We start from the raw sequence: 20,298 nt of genomic DNA on the forward strand, positions 1-20,298 counted from the left end.
TTTAATTTCCAAATATTTGGGCAACTTTTCTAGCCATCTTGTGATCAGAGAAAATACTCTATTATGTTAATCCTTTGAAATTTTTTGTACCTTGTTTTAAGGCTCAGCATGTGACCTATCTTACTGAAGTTCCATGTGCACTTGAGTAGACTATATGGTTTGAGTGTAGTGTTCTATAAATGGCAAATAGGTCAAGTTGTTTTGTAGCTCTGTTAAAATTTTCTACATTTTTATTGTTTTTTGTTTTTGTTTTTTGTCTTTTTTTATGAATTATTCAAAGGTCTTAAACTCCCCAAGCAAGTATGACTGTGGATTTGTCTATTTCTCCCTTTAGTTTTGTAAACTGTACCTTGGAAGCTGTATTTGGAAGCTTTATTATTACATGCATACACCTTGAAGATTATTATTTTTTCCCTTTAATCTTTATGAAATGACCTTCTTTATCTCTGGTCATATTCTGAATCTTGAGGTCTACTTTGTCTAATGTTACAATAGCCCCATCTGATTCCTCCTCATGTTTAGTGTTCTCATGGTTTATATTTTTTATTCCTTTATGTTCAATATTTTATGTTAAAGGTATATTTCTTGTTAACAGCATATAGTTTGGTCTTGGTTTTGTATTTAGTCTGTCAATCTCTGCCTTTCTATAGATATTTAGACCATTTACATTTAATAAAATCACTAATATGTATGGGTTTAAGTATATCATTTTGTTGTTTTAATTTCTATTTGTCTTATCTGTGCTTTGTTTCTTTTTCTTTTTTTTTTTTGCCCTTTTTGGGGGTTGTTTTGTGGTGGATTAGGTGGGTCTTTTTGGTATCCATTTTATCTATGTTATTGATTTTTTATCTTGCAAAAGTGCATTTTCATCTGATATTCTTTCTATTCAGACTAAAGAACTTCATTTAGTATTTTTTATAGTCTAGGGATGCTGTAGATTAATTCTTTCAGTTTTTATTTGGTTGAAATATCTTCATTTTGAAGGATATTTTTGTTGAATATAGAATTTTAGACTAATAGTTTTTTGCAGCATTTTAAATATGATATTTTATAGTTTTATGGCTTCTATTGTCTCATTTGTAAAGAGGACTGTAATTCTTACTGTTTCCTTATATGAAATCAGTTGATTATTATTATTCACAGCTTCTGTATTTGCAAATTCATATACTTGCTAAAATTTATTTGTAACTCCCAAATGAATAAAGGTGGCACTTTTGTTATAATTTCTGGACATATGCAGAATGGCAATACATTTGAGTCCCCTGATGTGCAGATTCCCAGCAGTGGTCAGACAGGGTAACACCTTATCTTCTTGTTTCAGCTCTCATATTGTAAACAATCATTCTTTTTTGTGGTATATTTAGTGTTGTGTTCTTTGACTTTTTAAAAAGTTTTTTTCATTGATAATTCACTGTTTCAAATGGCCCCTAAGTGTACTTAAGTCCATCTGGTGTTTCTGAGCATAAGAGGGCTGATGTGCCTTATGGAGGAAATAATGTATGTTAGCTGAGCTTTAGTCAGGAATGAGTTACAGTGACAACATCTGTGAGTTCAATTACTAATAAATCAACAGTACAGTCAATCCAGAAAAAGGAAGAGAAAATTTATATACACTATATAAGTCTTCTCCAGAAAGTACTAAAGTAACCTCTATGCTGCTGGATGAAGCTATGAAAAAATTGAAAACCCAGCTCACTTTGTGGAGTCATAAGATAATGACTGATGGAAAAAAGCATAATGGGCAGTATTGTTGTGAGATTAAAGAAATTTGTGAAGTTTGCTAGGTTAAGGAAAATGTTAACCCTTTCTTGGTTAGTGCTAACTCTTATGGTTTAAATGGTGGAACATAAGAAAATGTTACACATGCAAGCAGAGCAGGTTCTGCAGATGAGGAGGCTATGGACAAATTTTAGAAAGATCAGCCAAGTGTTATAGAGGAAAAGGTCACATGGAAGAGCAGGTTTTCAATGTGTATGTTAGCTTTTTTTTTTTTTTTTTTATAGGATGTTAGCAATGAATTTGTATAGAACAAATAGTGTTTAAGTTGATGAAAATGTGACCAGAGGCTTTGAGGAACCTAACCTGATATATCCCACAGGAACAAGAGCTCAGTATTCACTCCTTGAGTGTTTGCAGTGACTTTACTGAACACAACTACCACAAATATCAAGAGTCAACTATATGTCTATTTTTCTGGGTACTTTCATGATCTTTCTCTTTATCTGGTTTTCATCATTTTGACTTTGATGCACTTTAGTGTGTATGTGTGTGTGTGTGTAATTACTGTATGATGTTTGCTGAATTTCTTAGGTCTGTAGTTTTTGTCATCATTAATTATGCAAAATTCTTAACTATTATACCTTCAAATATTTCTTCTGTCCCATTCTTTTGCTGTTGTCCTACTGGGACTCTATGTATGTTAGACCATTTGAAATTGTTTCACAGATCTTGAATGCTGATTTTATTTATTTATTGTACATTTTTTCTCTTTGTATTTCAGTTTTCATTTATAGTAACCTGTCTTCAGTTTTACTGATTTCCCGCCTCAGCTCCATCCAGTCTATTAAGTCTATTGAAATAGTTTATAATTGATGTTCTTCTGTTTTTAGAATGTCTTTTTTACTCTTCTTTGTAGTTTTCATAATCTGCTCAGGAAGGTTGTTTATCTGTTTCAATGGACCCTTTAACTTTTATGGTTGTTTTAAATCCCCATCTGATAATTTCAATATCTTGTCCATCTCTGAGTCTGATTCCATTGACAGCTTCCTCTCTTGATAATAGGTCATATTTTCTTGCTTCTGTGCATTTGTAGTTTTTCAAATTAAATGCTGGAATTCTGTGAAGAAGAACAGTAGACTTAAATAATCCTTATGTCAAGAAAATGCATGTCCTTTCTCTCTTATGTTACTGGGGTTGTAGTTGACTCTCAGTAGAATGCTCAGTCAGGTGCTTCTGAGTTTTGTTGTTGCATTAGGTAGATTCAGCTCACCACAGGCATCAAATTATCTGATAAGGAGATTAGAGACTTCCCTTAAATGGGGCCTGTGACCTGAGTGCCTGGAAGGTTGCAACAATTTTTCCACCCTCATCTTTCAACAGCCTCTGTAATTTGCAGTGTGTGGGAAGTGGTCTCTCCTAGCATTTTTCCCTTTTTCCCTGACCACTCAATCTATGATCCAGAATAGCGTGTGGCTTTTCTCTCTCCTGCTCTGCCATCAGTATTCGGTTTGTCTTGTGCCTTATGTTTTGGGCATAGGCTGTCATTCTCAACTTTCGTGTCCCATTTCTAATATTCCTTGTGATTACTCAGTGAAGGCCACCGGGAAATCCTTCATGGTTGGATGCAGATGCTTTCCCTTTCCTTCTCTTCCCATCCCTCCCCTTTTCGTGGGAGGCTCCAAGTGCTTCGATATCATTATGCCAGCCCACTCCTGGTCTAGAAAATTAGGGAACTAGTTGTCTTTCTTACCCATGTTCATGGCAGCTTCTGTGTCCTCCCACTGCTCTGCCAAAGATAGAAATGGCCATGGATCTGCTTTCTCCTAGGAAAGAATCATCATTTTCTGGATATTATTTGATTATGTTTATTTGTGCAATCAGCTCTCAAATAGGCTTTAAAAATGTATAATTTTGGTCTGGCCAGTGTGGCTCAGTGGTTGAACATGCACCAGGAAGTTGCTGGTTTGATTCCCGGTCAGGACACATGTACGGGTTGAGGGCCAAATTCCCAGTGGGGGGCATGCAGGAGGCAGCCAGTTGATGTTCTCTCTCATCGATGTATCTATTTCTCTCTCCTTCTCCCTTCCTCTCTCTCTAAAACAGTGGTTCTCAACCTTCGTAATGCTGCTACCCTTTAATACAGTTTCTCATGTTGTGGTGATCCCCAACCATAAAATTATGTTTGTTGCTACTTCATAACTGTAATTTTGCTACTGTTATGAATTGCCATCAGAAATATATGTTTTCCGATAAATCTTAGGCGACCCCTATGAAAGGGTCTTTCGACCCCCAAAGGGATCGTGACCCACAGCTTGAGAACCACTGCTCTAAAATCAATAAAGGAAAAAAAAATTTTTTTTTTTAAATCTATGATTTTGTAGATTATCCAAGTTTGTTTTATTTTTAGGGTGGGAAGACATTCTCTGGAGACTTTTTATGGCTTAAGTAGAAGCAAAAGTCTTTCTTGGTTGTATCTTCAGATTCTCTTTTTCCTTTGATCTTCTCTTTACCAAACTATTATTTTGACTCATGCTCAGTTTAATAACAAACTAACACAATGACAACTGTTTCTTGACTATACATCTTCTTTTTTTCTGGCCTTGAATATCCTAACCCCAAGTCTATAAGAATACTACTATCCCCATGGTTTCTCCATTTATTTCCCTCTGACTTTTCCCAACCCACTAGTATTTAGTTTCTAATACAGCCACCACCAAGACTATTCCTGTTTCTGTGACCTACAGTTGTCAAATCAATCACTTTTCAATTTATATTTTATTTGACCTACTGCATTAAAAATATTAGAAACATTTACTTTCCTAAAACTCTTGTATTGCTTGGTTTTATGGCCTCTTTTACACCTTTAAGTTCTTTTCAGTGTATCTTTAAAACGTTACTTCCCCTGGAGCTCTTTCCTTACCCAGATTCTTCTCATGCTTTATACATGGTGGGTCATCTCACCCATGTTTTGAACAGCTGCAACTTTTAACTGAAGACTCAGTCTATATCTCCAACCAAATCTCTTTCCTGCTCTCCTGAGCTGTGTGTTCAACTGCCTTCAAGATAGACTATTGGATTCCCCTGTTTCTCCCTCCCCCATCTCAAACCTCCTGTTCTTGAATTCTTTAGCTCATTGAAAATTACATCATCCTCTATGTGGTTATCCAGACTAGAAACCCAAAAGTCATCCTCAATTCCTATATTCTCCTTAATCAAATATACTACCCCATTTTATCCATTTACCTTCCATGTGCTTCTCTAATCTGGCTCCTCCTCTCCAGCCCCTTTGTCTCATCCCTAAGTTATAACCCCTGCCACCTGTGATGTGACTATACCTCTGCCCATCTCTCTGCAGTGTGATAGTCCTTCACACTGCTGCCAGGAATTCTTCCTAAAATGACAATCTGATCAGAGTGCCCTCCTGTTTAAAACCTGTAATTTCTTTCCTGCCCAGCTGTATTACCCAGCACATAAGAGACAGTCAATAGTTTTGAAAGAATGAAAGGTAAACCTCAAAATTACATTGAGAAATATGCAAGACCTTTGTTCTTTGATCCTTGTCAACCTTTCCAACGTGACCTCCTCCTTTTCTGCCTTTTGCCCTTTGTACACTGACAATGATGAAATCTTTTACAGTTCTGGAATCAGCCTCCTTGCCACTGACATGTTGTTTCCCTATTCCGTAACCTCTGGCTTGTTGAACTCTTCCTAGTAAAACTGAAGAGGCCTTTACCTTCAGCTCAAAACTAAGCTTTCAGAATCTCCACTCTAGCAATTAATTATCTCTTTGCTTATGGATTGGACTCCCCAAAATGATACGCTTTTAAAGGGGAACTTTGCCTTTTCTACCTATTATTTCAGCATCTAGTAAAGTGTTTGGTGTACAATAGAAGCTCACAAAAAGTAAAAAGAAAAGGGTGTGAGTTCAAACAGTGTTATGACACACTAAACCAAGAACTGGTTGTGACATATAAAGCCTGTGGGGTTGGCTCATTTATTATTTATTAAAGATACTTTTTTGTGGTTGGATGGAAATCATTTAAGACTGGAAACACATTTAGGGAGGCAGTGTTGAGGAACAGAAGATGTTAGGAACATAATAATTTTTCTATTTCTACTTTCCGTTTCCATTGTGGAAGTATCAGACAAAAGTGGTTGGAGATTTTTTTTTCAGCTGAGCAAGACAGTGAAGGTTGGGTACGAGTAGGAAGAAATCTATAGTCTAACATGAATGTAGTTCAGGCAGCAGGAGGAAGTTTTGCTGAGTTTAGTGCTCGCCAGAGGGTTTGGACAGTCCAGGTCAGATCAACACCTGGAGGCAGCATACATAAAGAAAGTGCAGGGAATTAAAAGAGCTGAGAGAAAAGTCAAGGATATGTCAGCAATATCATTGTAGCAGCTGACTTGACGAGGTAAGGTACTTTCCACAGTTCTTTAAGTTTAGCTTTCTTTTATATCTTGATACACTTAGGAAACAAATGGAATAATCAGAGCACATTAATTATTGACCTGGTGATTTTAGTAATGAGTTAAAATTTTTATGAGTACATAGAGGCATTGTGAACAGTATTTCTGGTGTGGTCTGTTTTCTTGGCTATTATTGTTGCCTATCTTCATCTCTGTCCATCTTCAGTGTACCTCCTGAGGCAAAGACAGATGAGGCATCCCAGGCTTGGTGTCTGGAAGGGACTGCCTCTCTCTGGAGGCTGCCTGAGTAGTCTAGACCGAAGACAGCTATGAGTTAATCAGGAAGATAAGAAAGCAAAGTATCTTTAGGTAAAACAATTGAAGGTACTTAGCCTATTGTTTTCAAAACTATAAGTCAGATACATGGGCTCTCTGCCATGTGATAAAAACATAAGAAAAAAATTACCAAGTTAAAAAATAATGTACTTGACCTGGGAAATTGCTACCTCATGTTCCACTTGTGTGATCTTTTTTTTTTTTTTTTTATTGATTAATTTTTGTTACAAATGATTCTCCTTTTTTCCCCCAGTGGTTCCCCCCTCCCCCTTCCCTCCCCGCCCCTTCCCCCGATTGTTGTCCATGTCCACTGTTCATGCCTATATGCATATAAATTCTGTTGTTCATCCCTCTCTCAGCTCCCCACTCCTTAGGGGATTGTCCTCAAACTGTTATGTTCATTATATTCCAGAAATCAGTGAGATCATATGAAATTTGTCTTTCTCTGCTTGGCTTGTTTCACTCAGGATGATACTTTCCAGGTCCCTCCATGTAGTCTCAAAGGACAAGAGATCTTTCTTTCTTACCGCTGCGTAGTACTCCATTGTGTATATGTACCACAGCTTTTTAATCCATTCGTCTACTGATGGGCACTTGGGCTGTTTCCAGATCTTAGCGATTGTAAATAGTGCTGCTACAAAGATGGGGGTACATATATTCTTTCTGATTGGTGTTTCAGGCTTCTTAGGGTATATTCCTAGAAGTGGGATCACTGGGTCAAATGGGAGTTCAATTTTTAATTTTTTGAGGTGACACCATATTGTTTTCCATAGAGGCTGCACCAGTCTGCATTCCCACCAACAGTGTACTAGAGTCCCCTTTTCTCCACACCCTCGCCAACACTTGTTGTTTGATGATTTGTTGATGGCGGCCATTCTGACCGGTGTGAGGTGATACCTCATTGTTGTTTTGATTTGCATCTCTCTGATGATTAGTGATGATGAACATTTCTTATTAGTGATGATGAACATTTCTTCACTTGTGTGATCTTAAGCAAGTTGTTTGACCTTTCTGTAACTCAGGGTTCTGTCAAATGATAAGAATGAGACTTGCCTTTCTTCGTAATGTGAAACAAACTTAAAAGTATCTGAAGGTGTTTTTGAATAATTTAAAATGCTACATATAAATGAGTCACTATTGCGCTGTTTTCATAGTTACAGCCTAGGTTCTGGACTCACCCCACTGTCCCTTAGCGGGAGTTGTTAGGGTGGCGCGTGGCTGTGGTGTGGAGCAGGAAGGCGGAGCCACGTAGGCAATGGCACAGCTCTGGGCCAGATGGGCTGGAGCTTGAATTTTAGCTCTACTGTCTCCTGTTGTGTGACCTTTAGGTAAGATATCTTCTCTATGCCTCAGTTTTTTGTTTTTAATCTATAAAATAGAGTTAATAATAGTGTTCATCTTATAGATTGATGTGAAGTTTATATTAAAACAAAATAATAAATGAAATGATTCAGACAAATACGTGCTAGAGCATCTGGGTCATTTTAAACATGAGATAAAGATTAGCTCTGAGAAATAAAACACACCAACTAATCTGGAGGAATGGCTGGGACCTTGACAACAAGTTCTGAAAAGAACTGTTGCTTTGGTGAAGACAAATTTTATAAAGCCAGGCAATTCCTTCTGTTTTTTTAATTTTTTAAAATTTTTTTATCTAAGATTGGTAGAGCCACAAGAAGGCCCCATAAGATCTGTTTTTTCAAGTTTGTCATTTCTCAAGCAAAAGACACTGTCAGACTCTGAACATAATTGTTCCTCAGCCAAGAATATTCCAAAATGGATAAGTGGGCTAACATGATAAGATGTTCAGACAGCATCGTGGTTAGTAGTAAAGGATTCATTCATTCATTCATTCATAACCCTATACTCATCTCACTAGGTGAAAAGGAAAATAATGGTAAAGTAATAAAAATTGGCTGATATATAGTCTGCTTATATATTTATATATAGTCTTTTGTATATGTATATATGTATATATGTATTTTTGTATATATACTTATATATGTAAATATACACACATACACACATATATATACACACATACACAAAGTCTAATATTCTGTGGTGCTACAGATAATAATTATGTGTAATTATATTAGACATGGATATTTATTATTTAATGAGTGTCATGACCTAACTATTTTATATTTCTTTACTGATATATTGTTCACATTATAAGATAGATAAATATTACCACTTCTAGTTTACAGATGAAGAAACAAAGACTCTGAGATATTAATGAATTTGCCTAAGGTCACCACTAATAAGAGCAGACAAGAATTTGAACCTGGTTGACCTAGCGATAGAGCCCACACCATGAAGCCGCAGAGCTAATCACAGTTAGTTACTACTAACTGTGTAAGTGATGAAACAAATTTATATCGTGATATAGCAGAATAGTACAATATCTGACAAACTCAAATCTCTATCAGGTGAAATTTTTGGCACTTTAACAAATGAAGATTAATGAAGTGGGAGAATCTGAATTATTGTTATAAATGTTAATGTACTCAGTGTCCCAACAGGATGATTGATTGAGTTGAATTAACTATTCCTGGAAAAAACTCACAAATATGGACATTCTATTTCCTATGATTCTGTGGTTTAAAATCAAATGGGATTATCACATAGAGAATTGAAACCAAAGGAATGCATTGAAGTGCATTTTGCACAAAAATTTTGTTTTATTGCTTTCAGTTTAGATTATTCTACTACACATGCCCAGGTATGTAAGATTCAAGGAAATGCGAGGGTTGATGGGAAAATATTAAGACCGTGCTACAAGTTAACGAGTGGCCATTCATAAGTCCAGCCATTGCAAGAAAACCTAATTCAGTGGCCTGGAGACATATACCAATTAAGGAGTGGAAACTAAAGGTAGTTTGTCAAATATTTTTTTGGATTCCAAAAGATGTAGCATATTTTGGAAGATATTTCCTTCTTATGAAATGAATAAAGCTTAATATTAGGCATCTGGGACCTAGGGTGAGGTAAAAAAGAAAAGAGAAATAAAATAAACCAGAGCTGCAGAATGGTGGCATATGGCTGCATAGAACATTTATTTATTTATTTATTTATTTATTTATTTATTTATTTAATCCTCACCTGCGGACATTTTTTGATATTTTGTTCAGATAGAGTGGGAGGGAGAGAGAGAGAGAGAAACATCGATGTGAAAGGGACACATCAAGTGGTCGCCACCCACACAACCCAACCAGGGCCGGGGACAAACTGCAACCAAGGTACATGCCCTTAGCGGGAACCGAAGCCGGGTCTCTCCAGACCGCAGGCCAACGCTCTAACCGCTGAGCCAAACTGGCCAGGGCTGATTTATTTTCTTAGAGTAGACACCCCCTCTAATAATTGACCCACTGCAGCTAAGTCAAAAGAAATTACAATATTGGAGCCATGTAAAACCTTTTGTAATTCCCCTCAGGGCCAGCTTTAATCTGTTTATTTGCCTCAGGATCCTATTCCAACAGTGTTTAGCACTCAGTACATTGTCAAACAGTGAACAGATACTAAAATTGTCAATGGATTAATAAATAAATAATAAATGATTTTAGGTTTCTAAAATCCATGTGTGATTTTTTTTTTTTATTCATGTTTCAAATGCCCTCTACTTCCACCTGATTGGACACCATAACCTAGGTGTTTAATCCACGAACTCCTCACTGGGCTCCAACCTGATATTATGTTGATTGGTTCAGTCCTGGATCACTGGTCTCAGCCTCAAGGTGGGGTTGTTCTCAGCTTCCTGGGCACAAGGCCTCTGTGGGGGAGGGGTGAGCACCCCTCAAATACTTCCAGAAACAATAATGTCCATTTTATATTTTTTTGTAAGAATTAAACATATGTACCTCTTCAAAAGGACATTCAAATGGCCAAGAGACGTATGAAGAAATGCTCAACATCACTAACCAGCAGAGAAATGCAAATTAAAACAACAATGAGGTATCACCTCACACCTGTCAGAATGGCCACCATCAACAAACCATCAAACAACAAGTGTTGGTGAGGGTGTGGAGAAAAGGGGACTCTAGTACACTGCTGGTAGGAATGCAGACTGATGCAGCCATTGTGGAAAACAATATGGTGTTACCTCAAAAAGTTAAAAATTGAACTGCCATTTGACCCAGTGATCCCACTTCTAGGAATATACCCTAAGAAACCTGAAACACCAATCAGAAAAAATATATATGTACCCCTGTGTTCATAGCAGCACTATTTATAATAGCTAAGATCTGGAAACAACCCAAGTGTCCATCAGTAGATGAGTGCATAAAAAGCTGTGGTACATGTACACAATGGAATACTATACAGCTGTAAGAAAGAAAGATCTTTTATCCTTTGAGATAGCATGGAGGGACCTGGGGAGTATTATGCTAAGCAAAACAAGCAAAGCAGAGAAAGACAAATATCACGCAGCTGTAAGAGAAAAAGATCTCTTATCCTTTGAGATGGCATGGAGGGACCTGGAGCAAAGCAGAGAAAGACAAATACCACGTGATCTCACTTATTTGTGGAATAGAATGAACTAAACAAACTGCTGAACAAAGTTAACCCACAGACATAGAGGTGGGGCACAGACTGACAAGCCTCAGCGGAGGGGGTTTGGGGGGAGAAACAAACCACAGAACTTGCATGTATGCATGGCCAATGAACATAGACAACAAAGCTGGGGATGGGATGGGGGTGGGGAGGGAAGAAAGGTGTCAATGGGGGAAAAATGAGAAACATCTGTAACAAAAACAAATTAATAAATAAATAAAAAAGAATTGAACATATGTATTTTCACTTTGTCATTAAAGTAGCTTTTCAGCTTTCCTTGTGGACATGTTCCTAGTCCTTGCCTTCTCTTTCTTCTTCCTAAAATGTCATCTTTCTTCTTTTAGCCAGGTGCATGATCATAGATACTTATATCATTTTAAATGATTTGAGGTATCATCTCTTTTGTCATTAACACATAATTTTAAAAGACTGGTTGCTGAATGATGGGAGTTAGAAGTGCGGAAGCAGGAATTTTAAGAATGAGAAAAGGCAGACAGGGTGTGGAGGAAAAAGGAAGATTCTGTTCTGAAGCCCCCATGCATATGCAGTTTAGAACCACCTGAAATGACCTCAAAGGATACTCTTTCCTAAAAAGCTTAACTATAAAAGATATATAAATATAAGATCATTTCAGGATGCTTTTCTAGGTGATTAAATCTATTTTTGCATAAGTATATTCCTTTAAGTGTAAAAATATGTTTCCTTGCCGAACAGTTGCGCAAATATTAACAAGACGTCCCCTACTAAAGACCTTCAGTGCCTGACAGATAATGCGGGTCAAGCATAAGCTACTTTAACAGAATCTTAGCCACTCTCCCTGCTTCTGTTCTCTTTCTGCTCCAATTCATTCCAGAATTTGTGTTTAAGGTACAACTCTGATCATTTCAATTCCTTAGTCAAAAACCTTAAATAGCTTCTCAGAGGTGTTCCCTGCTCAGGTAATTATTTTTTGAGGGAGGCATCATGGTATAGTGGACAAACCTGAGTTTTATAGTTAGAGGGTAATGGATTTAAATAGACTAAATCATATGACATATTGAGTCTCAGATTCAAATAAGCTCACAGGATGTTCATTTCAAATAAAATACGGATAATCTTATCAAATAATGTTGCGACAACTATTATGTGCAATTAAAGAGCAAGATCCAATAACTGCTATTAAAATAATAAAAAATAATAGCTATTAAATAATATAATAACAATCCAGTATCTTTATTAGTCAGAAATTACCATTTAATGCTATACCTTGTTGTCCTGTTATTCAAATGTATTTTGTCATAAACTTAAGCACAATTGTCTTATGGACAAGGGCTTTTCTTATATCTCTTATGTTATGAGGACTTAGAAATATATGTTAAATTAATGTTAAAGAAACACTTATTAACCACCTAAAATGTAAAAGTCATTTTGTGTGAACTAAAGGCATTGAAAACCTAGAATGTGGTGTGTGTGTGTGTGTGTGTGAATGTGAATGTGTATTTATACAATATGTCACCATTATTTAAAGTGATTCTCTGGAAAGCTTTATTTGACCTTCTATTTTTTTTTTTTTTTTTATCCTCACCCGAGGACACTCCTCCATTTTTTGTTCAGGTAGAGAGAGAGGAGCAGAGAGAGAGAGAGAGAAACATCGACGTGAAAGGAACACATCGAGTGGTTGCCACCTGCACGACCGACCAGGGCCGGGGACAAACTGCAACCGAGGTACGTGCCCTTAGCGGGAACCGAACCCGGGTCTCTTCGGACCGCAGGCCGACGCTCTAACCGCTGAGCCAAACTGGCCAGGGCTGACCTTCTATTTTATTTGACCTTCTATTTTGAATGATAGCCTTGCTGGATAGAGTAGTCTTGGATTCAGGTCCTTGTTTTTCATGACCTTGATTACTTCATGCCTCTCCCTTCTGACCTGTAGTGTTTCTGTTGAGAAGTCAGCTGAGAGCCTTATGGGGTTTCCTTTGTAGGTAAGCTGTTGCTTATCTCTTGCTGCCTTTAGGATTCTCTCTTTGTCTTTAATTTTTGGCATTTTAATTACTATGTGTCTTGCTGTGGACCTGTTTGGGTTCTTCTTACTTGGGGCTCTCTATGCTTCTTGAACTTGAATGCCTTCTTCCTTCACCAAGTGAGAGAAGTTTTCTGTCACTATTCCTTCAAATATATTCTCTAACCCTTGCTCATTTTCTTCCTCTTCGGGGACTCCTATATTGCCAATGTTATTATGTTTCCAGTTGTCCCACAGTTCTCTTAAGCTGTCTTTCTGTTTTTTAATTGTTTTTCCTTTTGGTTTTCTGATTCGTTGATTTTTTCTACCCTCTCTTCTAATTCACTGATCCGGTCCGCAGCTTCCTCTACTTTGCTGGTTAGTCCTTCCACTGTGTTCTTTACTTCTGCTATGTCATTCTTCATTTCCACTTGGTTGGTTTTCAATGTTTCTATATCTTTACTCATGGTGCTGATGTCCTTACTCATGCTGTTGAGCTTTCTCAAGATCATGGCTCTGAACTCTACCTTTGATAATTTGCTTAGCTGCATTTCATTGATCTCATCTTTGATAGAGTTCTCGTGTTCTTTCATTTGGGATTTGTTTCTTTGTTTCACCATTTTGGCTATCACAGTGGGTTTTGGAGCCTGCCAAATTTTCCCTGTGGGTGTTGGTGTTCTGCTGTTTGTGGCCCCCTTTACTGGGTTCAGATGAGCCTGGGTGGGCCCACGTTAAACACCACTGTTGAGTCTTACTTTTCTGGGTAGATTTGCAAGTCCAGGAAAAGTTCAGTTATCCTCTAGCTTTTTCCTGGAGGCTAGTAGTCTCAGTTACTCAGTGCCTTGGAATGTAGCCCTGGTGTTTGGCATAAGAGGATTTCCAGAGGATGGGATAGATGCTGGTTGTTAATGAGACTCAATCTGCATTTCTTTGCCTCACCTGGGAAAGGCTGAACCTCTGAGGAGGGGGTGCTGCTGCTTTCCCCCACACCTCTGGGAAGGAGCACAGTGGCCACCATCCTTTGTGGCTGCCACTCAGCAAAAACTCTGAATGCCCTCCAAATACCAAGTGTCCCTACAGAGGTCCAGCTCAGTCTGCCCTCCCTCTGCTGTACCCCCAGGTGAGTGACTATGGCTATTTTAGTGCTCTGTCTTGGCTGTCTGCACTGTTGAGCTGTCTTTGTCTTTATTTTCCAAGGGGCTACTCATATCTAAGACTGCTGCTTTCCTTGGGCTCCCAGCCCGCCACCCTCTCACACCTCTGCAGATCCTACCAGTGCCCCTGGTTATATTGTCCTGTCCTGCTGCTTTTCTGTTGCTTTTTTTTCTGGGGATTTGTCTTTATTTTAGTTGTAATTCCCGTTTGGTCCTGGGAGATCGTCTGTGTAGCTTCCATTCACTCCGCTGCCATTTTTGTGGTACCACGAGAAAATTTCAAAGGCATATGCGTGGAGAAGTTTAAATGTGAGGGCAATATTTTACTGTGATTTAAGGGAATTCATACATCCTTGGGGATGAAGAGGGAGGCCAGGGTCTAAAGTACTGCCATGAGGTTTTTGTTAATCCTTTATATATCTTCTAGGTTCAGGTAAAGGACAAAGAATTGTCAAATTACCCAACTCAAATTCCTAACTTTTCCTGGGCCTGGATTGGCTACCTCCCACCCCCAGCAAATTCAATTGGGGTTTCACCCTTCTATCCAATCTCATTAGCTTTCCGATTGTTCCAGGATAGACCAAGCCCCTCTTTTTTCATCACCCTGACTCACTGCGCATGTCTCAATGTTCCATTACCTCACCTAGTTTCTAAGGGGCATGTGCCCAGCAGAATTTCCTCCCCTCCCTCGGGTGCTGGTTCTGGGTTTCCGGAGTGTGTGAATGAGTCTGTTTATCAGTACATTTAGATGGAATGCTGCCCTACTATGTGCTTCAGCCTCCCAGTTTATTAAGATTATCTAGTTCCCTTTTGCTTTCTTCCTTATATTAATAACTAGCTGCTACGTTGATAATATAGTTCTTCCCTCCCCCTGAGGTTAAGGCTGCATTGAGCTGGCTCTATCCTTCCACACATGATCTCTGTTCTACTCAAGGCTGAAGACTACATACTGTCTGTTTCCAGGGTCTGGTGACTACTCTGCTTCCTCATCCCTTCACGCCTAGTGGTAGAAACAACCTACTCGTAAATCCACAGCTTTGTAATAATCCTTTTGTAAATAAATGTTGCTCCTGCAATAATCTACTTTTGAGAAAGCCCCTGTTTCTACTGGGATCCGCGTTGCTGCAGATACTGAACTTGGGCTTCCTCTGTGATGAAGGCAGCAAAGCACCCACGTGGCTCTAACTGGTGGCGTCACACCCGCTGTGTTGGTAGTCTGGGTAACACGGAGCAGGGCCTCTTCTCCGTGTCGGCTGGAAGCCCCCAGAACCCCTGTGCTCCTGAATTCCTCCTCGAACTTCTGCAACTCCTGCGGGAGTTCTGCCTTGGAAAGAAAGAGTTGGGGCGAGGAGAAGTGAGGATATATGTACAACTGACTGCATGCTTCTCTTTTACCTTCTCATTTCAATCCACTGGTTACAAAAGGGGGAAGGTTCCCCACTTCTTTCTTTCTGGTTGTGACTTCTTTCTAATGTCCTTTCTGATTATCCAGAGCTATACTAGCTGAATTTGGCTGAGAAACATGATTTATAAAAGAGAGAAATAAATAAACACACACTTAAAATTTCATCACCAGTTATATATAAATCAGACAATATTCATTTTCTTAAGCCCTTTAGGGCTTCCCAATTGCATGGAACATGTAGATTTGTTAACATTACCTGCAGGTCCAGTGGGATCAGGCTTGATTTGTCTCCAACCCAGCTCCCCAGTACTCTTCCCTGGTGGCAGTACTGAAGTCACAATGCTCTTCTTTCAGGCTTTTTTTCTTAACATGCAAAACTGTCCTACTTCAGGACCTTGACATGCTTAGTGTTCTCTGCCTGGAACAATCAATTTCTTCCACTCTCTGGATTACTAAGCTGTTCTTGTCCTCAGTTCTCATTTTCAAATTCACTGTCTTCCCTGACCACCTTCCCCACAAACTTGTCCCCTAAAGTTAGTCTCTACAGTATTTCTTGTATTGTTTCCTCCACTGTGTTTACCATACTTGTCTCATGTTTATTTGTTTTATTTATCCTGTCCACCAGAGAGACAGCTTTTAATATTAGGTATAGTCGGCTTTTTTGTATACTGCTATATCCCTGGCTTCTAGCACAGTGTCTGGCATAAAGCAAACCCACAATAAATGTCTGTGGAATGAGAGAATGAATGAAGTATAATACCTAGTATGGTATAAGTGCTCAATAAATCTGGATTAGCATTGATATTGTTGGTGGTGAGAACAACACTAGGGATCAGACCTCCGTTCAGCAACCTCAGTACTTGAGTCCTGGCTAAGACAGAATTCAGAGCCAAGACTCAAACTGTAAGAAAACATTTATTTAGAAAGCCACAGAGGTAGAAGAAGGGAGTTACAGAAGAAATGGGTTCAGGAAACAAGTTACAGAGGCAAAAGAAGCGCCCTTGGAACTTAGGAGAAAGAGAAAGGTGAAGGTAGTGCACCTGGGGGGAAGAGGAGGAGGATGGGAAAGGTGTGAGAGTGCTCCGAAGAGGGAGAGGTACTGGGTCTTTGGTCCTAAGGACTTTTAGGGAAGGGGGGACTTTTGGGGAGGTGCCAAGGGAGGATCTCAATACAATATTCATCAGCTTTCCAGGTGTGTCCTTTCGGGGTCATGGTCTCCACTGAGTGGTTGGTGCCAAGGCAGGGGGTCATTAGTCAGTGCAGCTGGTTCTGAGGTCAGCCATGGCATCATTTGTCTGGTTTTGCTGCTTTTCTGGGCCTGGAGCTGAAACACAACAGAGGCCTAGATGTTATCCAGAGGGGTTAATGCTAAAGGGAGTGGTCACGCAAGGACCTGCAATGGAGTCACATGAGACCACTTTTTGACCTCTTGTTCTTCCTCCAAGGGAGTCTACTACTTGACTAACTACATCCAGGGAGAAAAGGTCAAGGGAGGGTCTGACCTGCATGACTAGTGATATGAAAGGTCAGGGGTCTAAACCACATGACCAGTGATATGCTAGGGGAGGAAAGATTACCCTCGGGGCAAGATCTATGTTTTCCCAGTTTTGCCCATTACTAGGTATCTCGGGCTTTCTGCCCTGGTGTTCTGTACCTGGCCCATTGTCCTTGCTCTGCTCATGTCTGTCTACCTACCACAGTACTATGCAATCTTACTGTAACTGGTATGTGATAAGTTAGAAAATATATACTCAATAGGATCAGACTGTTTTATTTGATCTCACGTATCTATTTTAGAGGCCCTTTTGGCTGAGTCCTGTTGAGAAATTTACTTAGCCCAGCCAAGCACAATGTATAACATGACATCTATTGCTGACATGACCCTGGCAAGTTTTCTTCTCTCTGTCAATATATTACAGTCTTTTGGATTTTTGTGTATTTTTTCATGGATATGCATGGAGGCTTTCTCATTGAAATATTTCATCTCTCACTCTGGAATGAGCAAGCTGCCCTGCGTGAGCAGCTTATGGAAAGGGCCACGTGGTGAGAAACCAAGGCTTCTGACCGACAGTTAGCAAGAAACTGAGGCCTGCTGACAAACATATGACTAAGCTTGGAAACAGATCCTCCAGCCTCAGTTGACCCTTGAGATGACTGCAGTCCCATCTGACAGCTTGGTTACAGCCTCATGGGACATCCTGAGCTAGGAAAACCCAGCTAAGTGGTACCTGGGCTTTTGATCCTCAGAAATTGATAGTAAATGTTTGCTGTTTTAAGCTGGTTAAGTTTTGGGATAATTTGTTCTGGAGCAGTAAATAACTAATGCAAATTTTGGTACCTGGAAGTGGAGTGTTGCCATAATAAAACATAAAATGCGAGCATGGCATTGGCACTGTGCAGTGGATGGTGAGGAGAGTGTTGGTGAAGGCTGAAGGACCTTGAAGATGTTACTAGATACCTCATGATCTTTGAGAAAGGTGTGAAGTGAGGGCTTATAGGAAAGTGTGGAAAATCTTATTAGAAACTGGAGGAAAGGAAATCTTTTTTAGGGACTGTTAGAGAGTTTAGCAACATGGTTGCCTGTAGTTATGTGGAAAGTAGAAAAAGTACCTAATGAGTTGTGTGATCCAGCGAAGAAGATTTCTAACCAGAGGATTGTGAATGCTGCCTGGTTTCCTCTTGCTGCTTATTGTAAAATGTGAGGGAAGAGAGATAAATTAAAGGAAGGACTATTAAGCAAAGTGAGTCACCGACTTGATGGTGTTGAAAATCCTCGGCCTCCCGAGATGGTAGACAGTGCGAAAATGAAGATGTGGCTTTTGAGCAAAGATCAGCTGCCAGGAAAATGGTTCAAGATTGACACCAAGAGTATGACAGTCACATCTTTTGTTAAGGCTTCAGAAATATCAAAGGGAATGCCTCAGAATCCTATCCACTCAGACAAAAGGCATGCTAAAGAGATTAAGAGTTTGCCTCACAGTTCCTCTGAATCACAGTAGGCTTTCTAGGGGGCTTGAGGTCATCACCCCTCATCCTGTCAGTGACACAGAAGGTCTTATCTGGAAGAGATTTGTGAGCTTGATTTTTGTCTACTGACTCAAATAAGATTCAAAGAAGACCTAGAAGGTTTTAAGTGGAATGATATAAGCAGAAATGTCACCTGCTTGGACCAAAAGGGACAGAGAAAGAACAAAATGAAAAAAGGCCTTTGGGCTCCCAAATTCTATTGGCAAGAAGCAGGCCGAGAAAACTGCTTAGCTGCAAATATTTGCTCCTTCATGAAAAAGGAAGGACGATTTAGAATGTGGAGCCAAGAGTCCAGAAGACAGAACCATGGGGAATTATTCTCAGATCTTGAGACTTAATTTAGGAACAGGCACCATTTGCTTTTCTGGGTTTCGTAATTGCTATGCACCCATGATCCTGGCCTCCTGTTATTCAAATATTGGTGTAGTTCCCAAACCTACTGTACCACAGTTGATCTGTGTGACCAATATCTTATAGAAGAAATGATGGTATGTTATTTCCAAGTTTAGGTTATACAAAACTGCAGCTTCTAATCTTAGTTTGTTCTTTTTTTTCTCTCTCTCTCTCTTTGTCTCTGTCTCTCTCTTTGTCATTCACCTTCACTAAATACAGTGATATGTGCTTTCAGAACATCTGGAGGAATATTATTAATAAGGTTACTATATATTCTAGTCTGCATGGGATAATCCTAGGTTATGCCTGTTGTCCTAGAATAATGAAATTTACCCCTTTACTTCCAAAATGTCCTGGATTGGATGATACATTATATAATCTATGATCCCAATTATTATTAGCATATTTAGAATCCCACTCATTCAGCCATATGTCCATTTACATTTTGTTAAGCTGTACCATTGTGTGGATGTATGTGTGCATTAGAGAAAGAGACAAAAAAACACACAAAAAACAAACAAGAACAGCTGTTTTGGTATCCACTAAATAAATTCGCCCTCTTTTTAAACATTATTTACTATTTTCTTCACCTTTCTGGCCAAAAAGTACCTAAGCTGAGGGAGAAAAGTCAGATTCTATAATAATGTGGCTGCTAAAGATAATTCCTATTTGTCTCCTAGAACCTTAACCTTTAAGAGTCAGTATATCCTGATTTTAGAAAAGCCAACTTTTACAAAGACGTGTCAAATGTGTTTTGAATCAAGTTAATTTTACTTCTGTTTTCTTTCATGCAGGATTTGAAATTTGAAGGGGAAGAACTCAATCAGTACATTCCCATGTCATGTTTAAAGACTGACAAAACATTTAAGAAGTACGTTCCTTAATGGTAGATTTAATGCATTTTATTTGTTTCGCTATGGATTAAATATGAGTCAATTATAGGTGACAGTCACTTCCTACTTTGATTTGCCTGAAGGGTCAGGTTTGTGGGAACCATGATCTTATTTCCTCCTGGGATATATTTTTACCCCATCATCCATATATGACAGTTTGGGGATGGGACATTATAGTAATGGGGATATAGCTGGGAGTCATGTCTTATTTATCTCTGAAAAAAATACTTAAATCCTTGGCCCAGTGTAGGAGCTTCCAAGATCCAGCTGTGGCAGTTGCTGCTCCTCCCTGCTGGTCGAGCAGAGGCAGCAGTATTGGGTGTAGGGTCTGAGGGATTCTCACGTTAGATGGTCTCACTTTGAACCTCAAGCTTTACCTGTCTTATGAGACAAGGGCTGGAACAAGATGTTAAGCCTGCATCAGCCTCAGTTTCT

At 39.0% G+C, this 20,298-nt stretch overlaps 1 protein-coding gene across 1 annotated transcript in view; it reads left to right on the top strand.

Annotated features, from left to right (window-relative positions):
* OFCC1 (orofacial cleft 1 candidate 1) overlaps positions 1–20,298 on the top strand; it is a 345,526-nt gene that overhangs the window by 60,158 nt on the left and 265,070 nt on the right. The window contains exons 8-10 of the mRNA XM_036255603.1: positions 14,573–14,578; positions 15,305–15,499; positions 19,765–19,841. Of these exons, the coding sequence (XP_036111496.1) occupies positions 14,573–14,578; positions 15,305–15,499; positions 19,765–19,841 (278 nt within the window). The remainder of the gene's footprint in view (positions 1–14,572; positions 14,579–15,304; positions 15,500–19,764; positions 19,842–20,298) is intronic.

This window comes from Molossus molossus, unplaced genomic scaffold (genome assembly GCF_014108415.1).
Source record: "Molossus molossus isolate mMolMol1 unplaced genomic scaffold, mMolMol1.p scaffold_m16_p_12, whole genome shotgun sequence".
Lineage (NCBI taxonomy): Eukaryota > Metazoa > Chordata > Mammalia > Chiroptera > Molossidae > Molossus > Molossus molossus.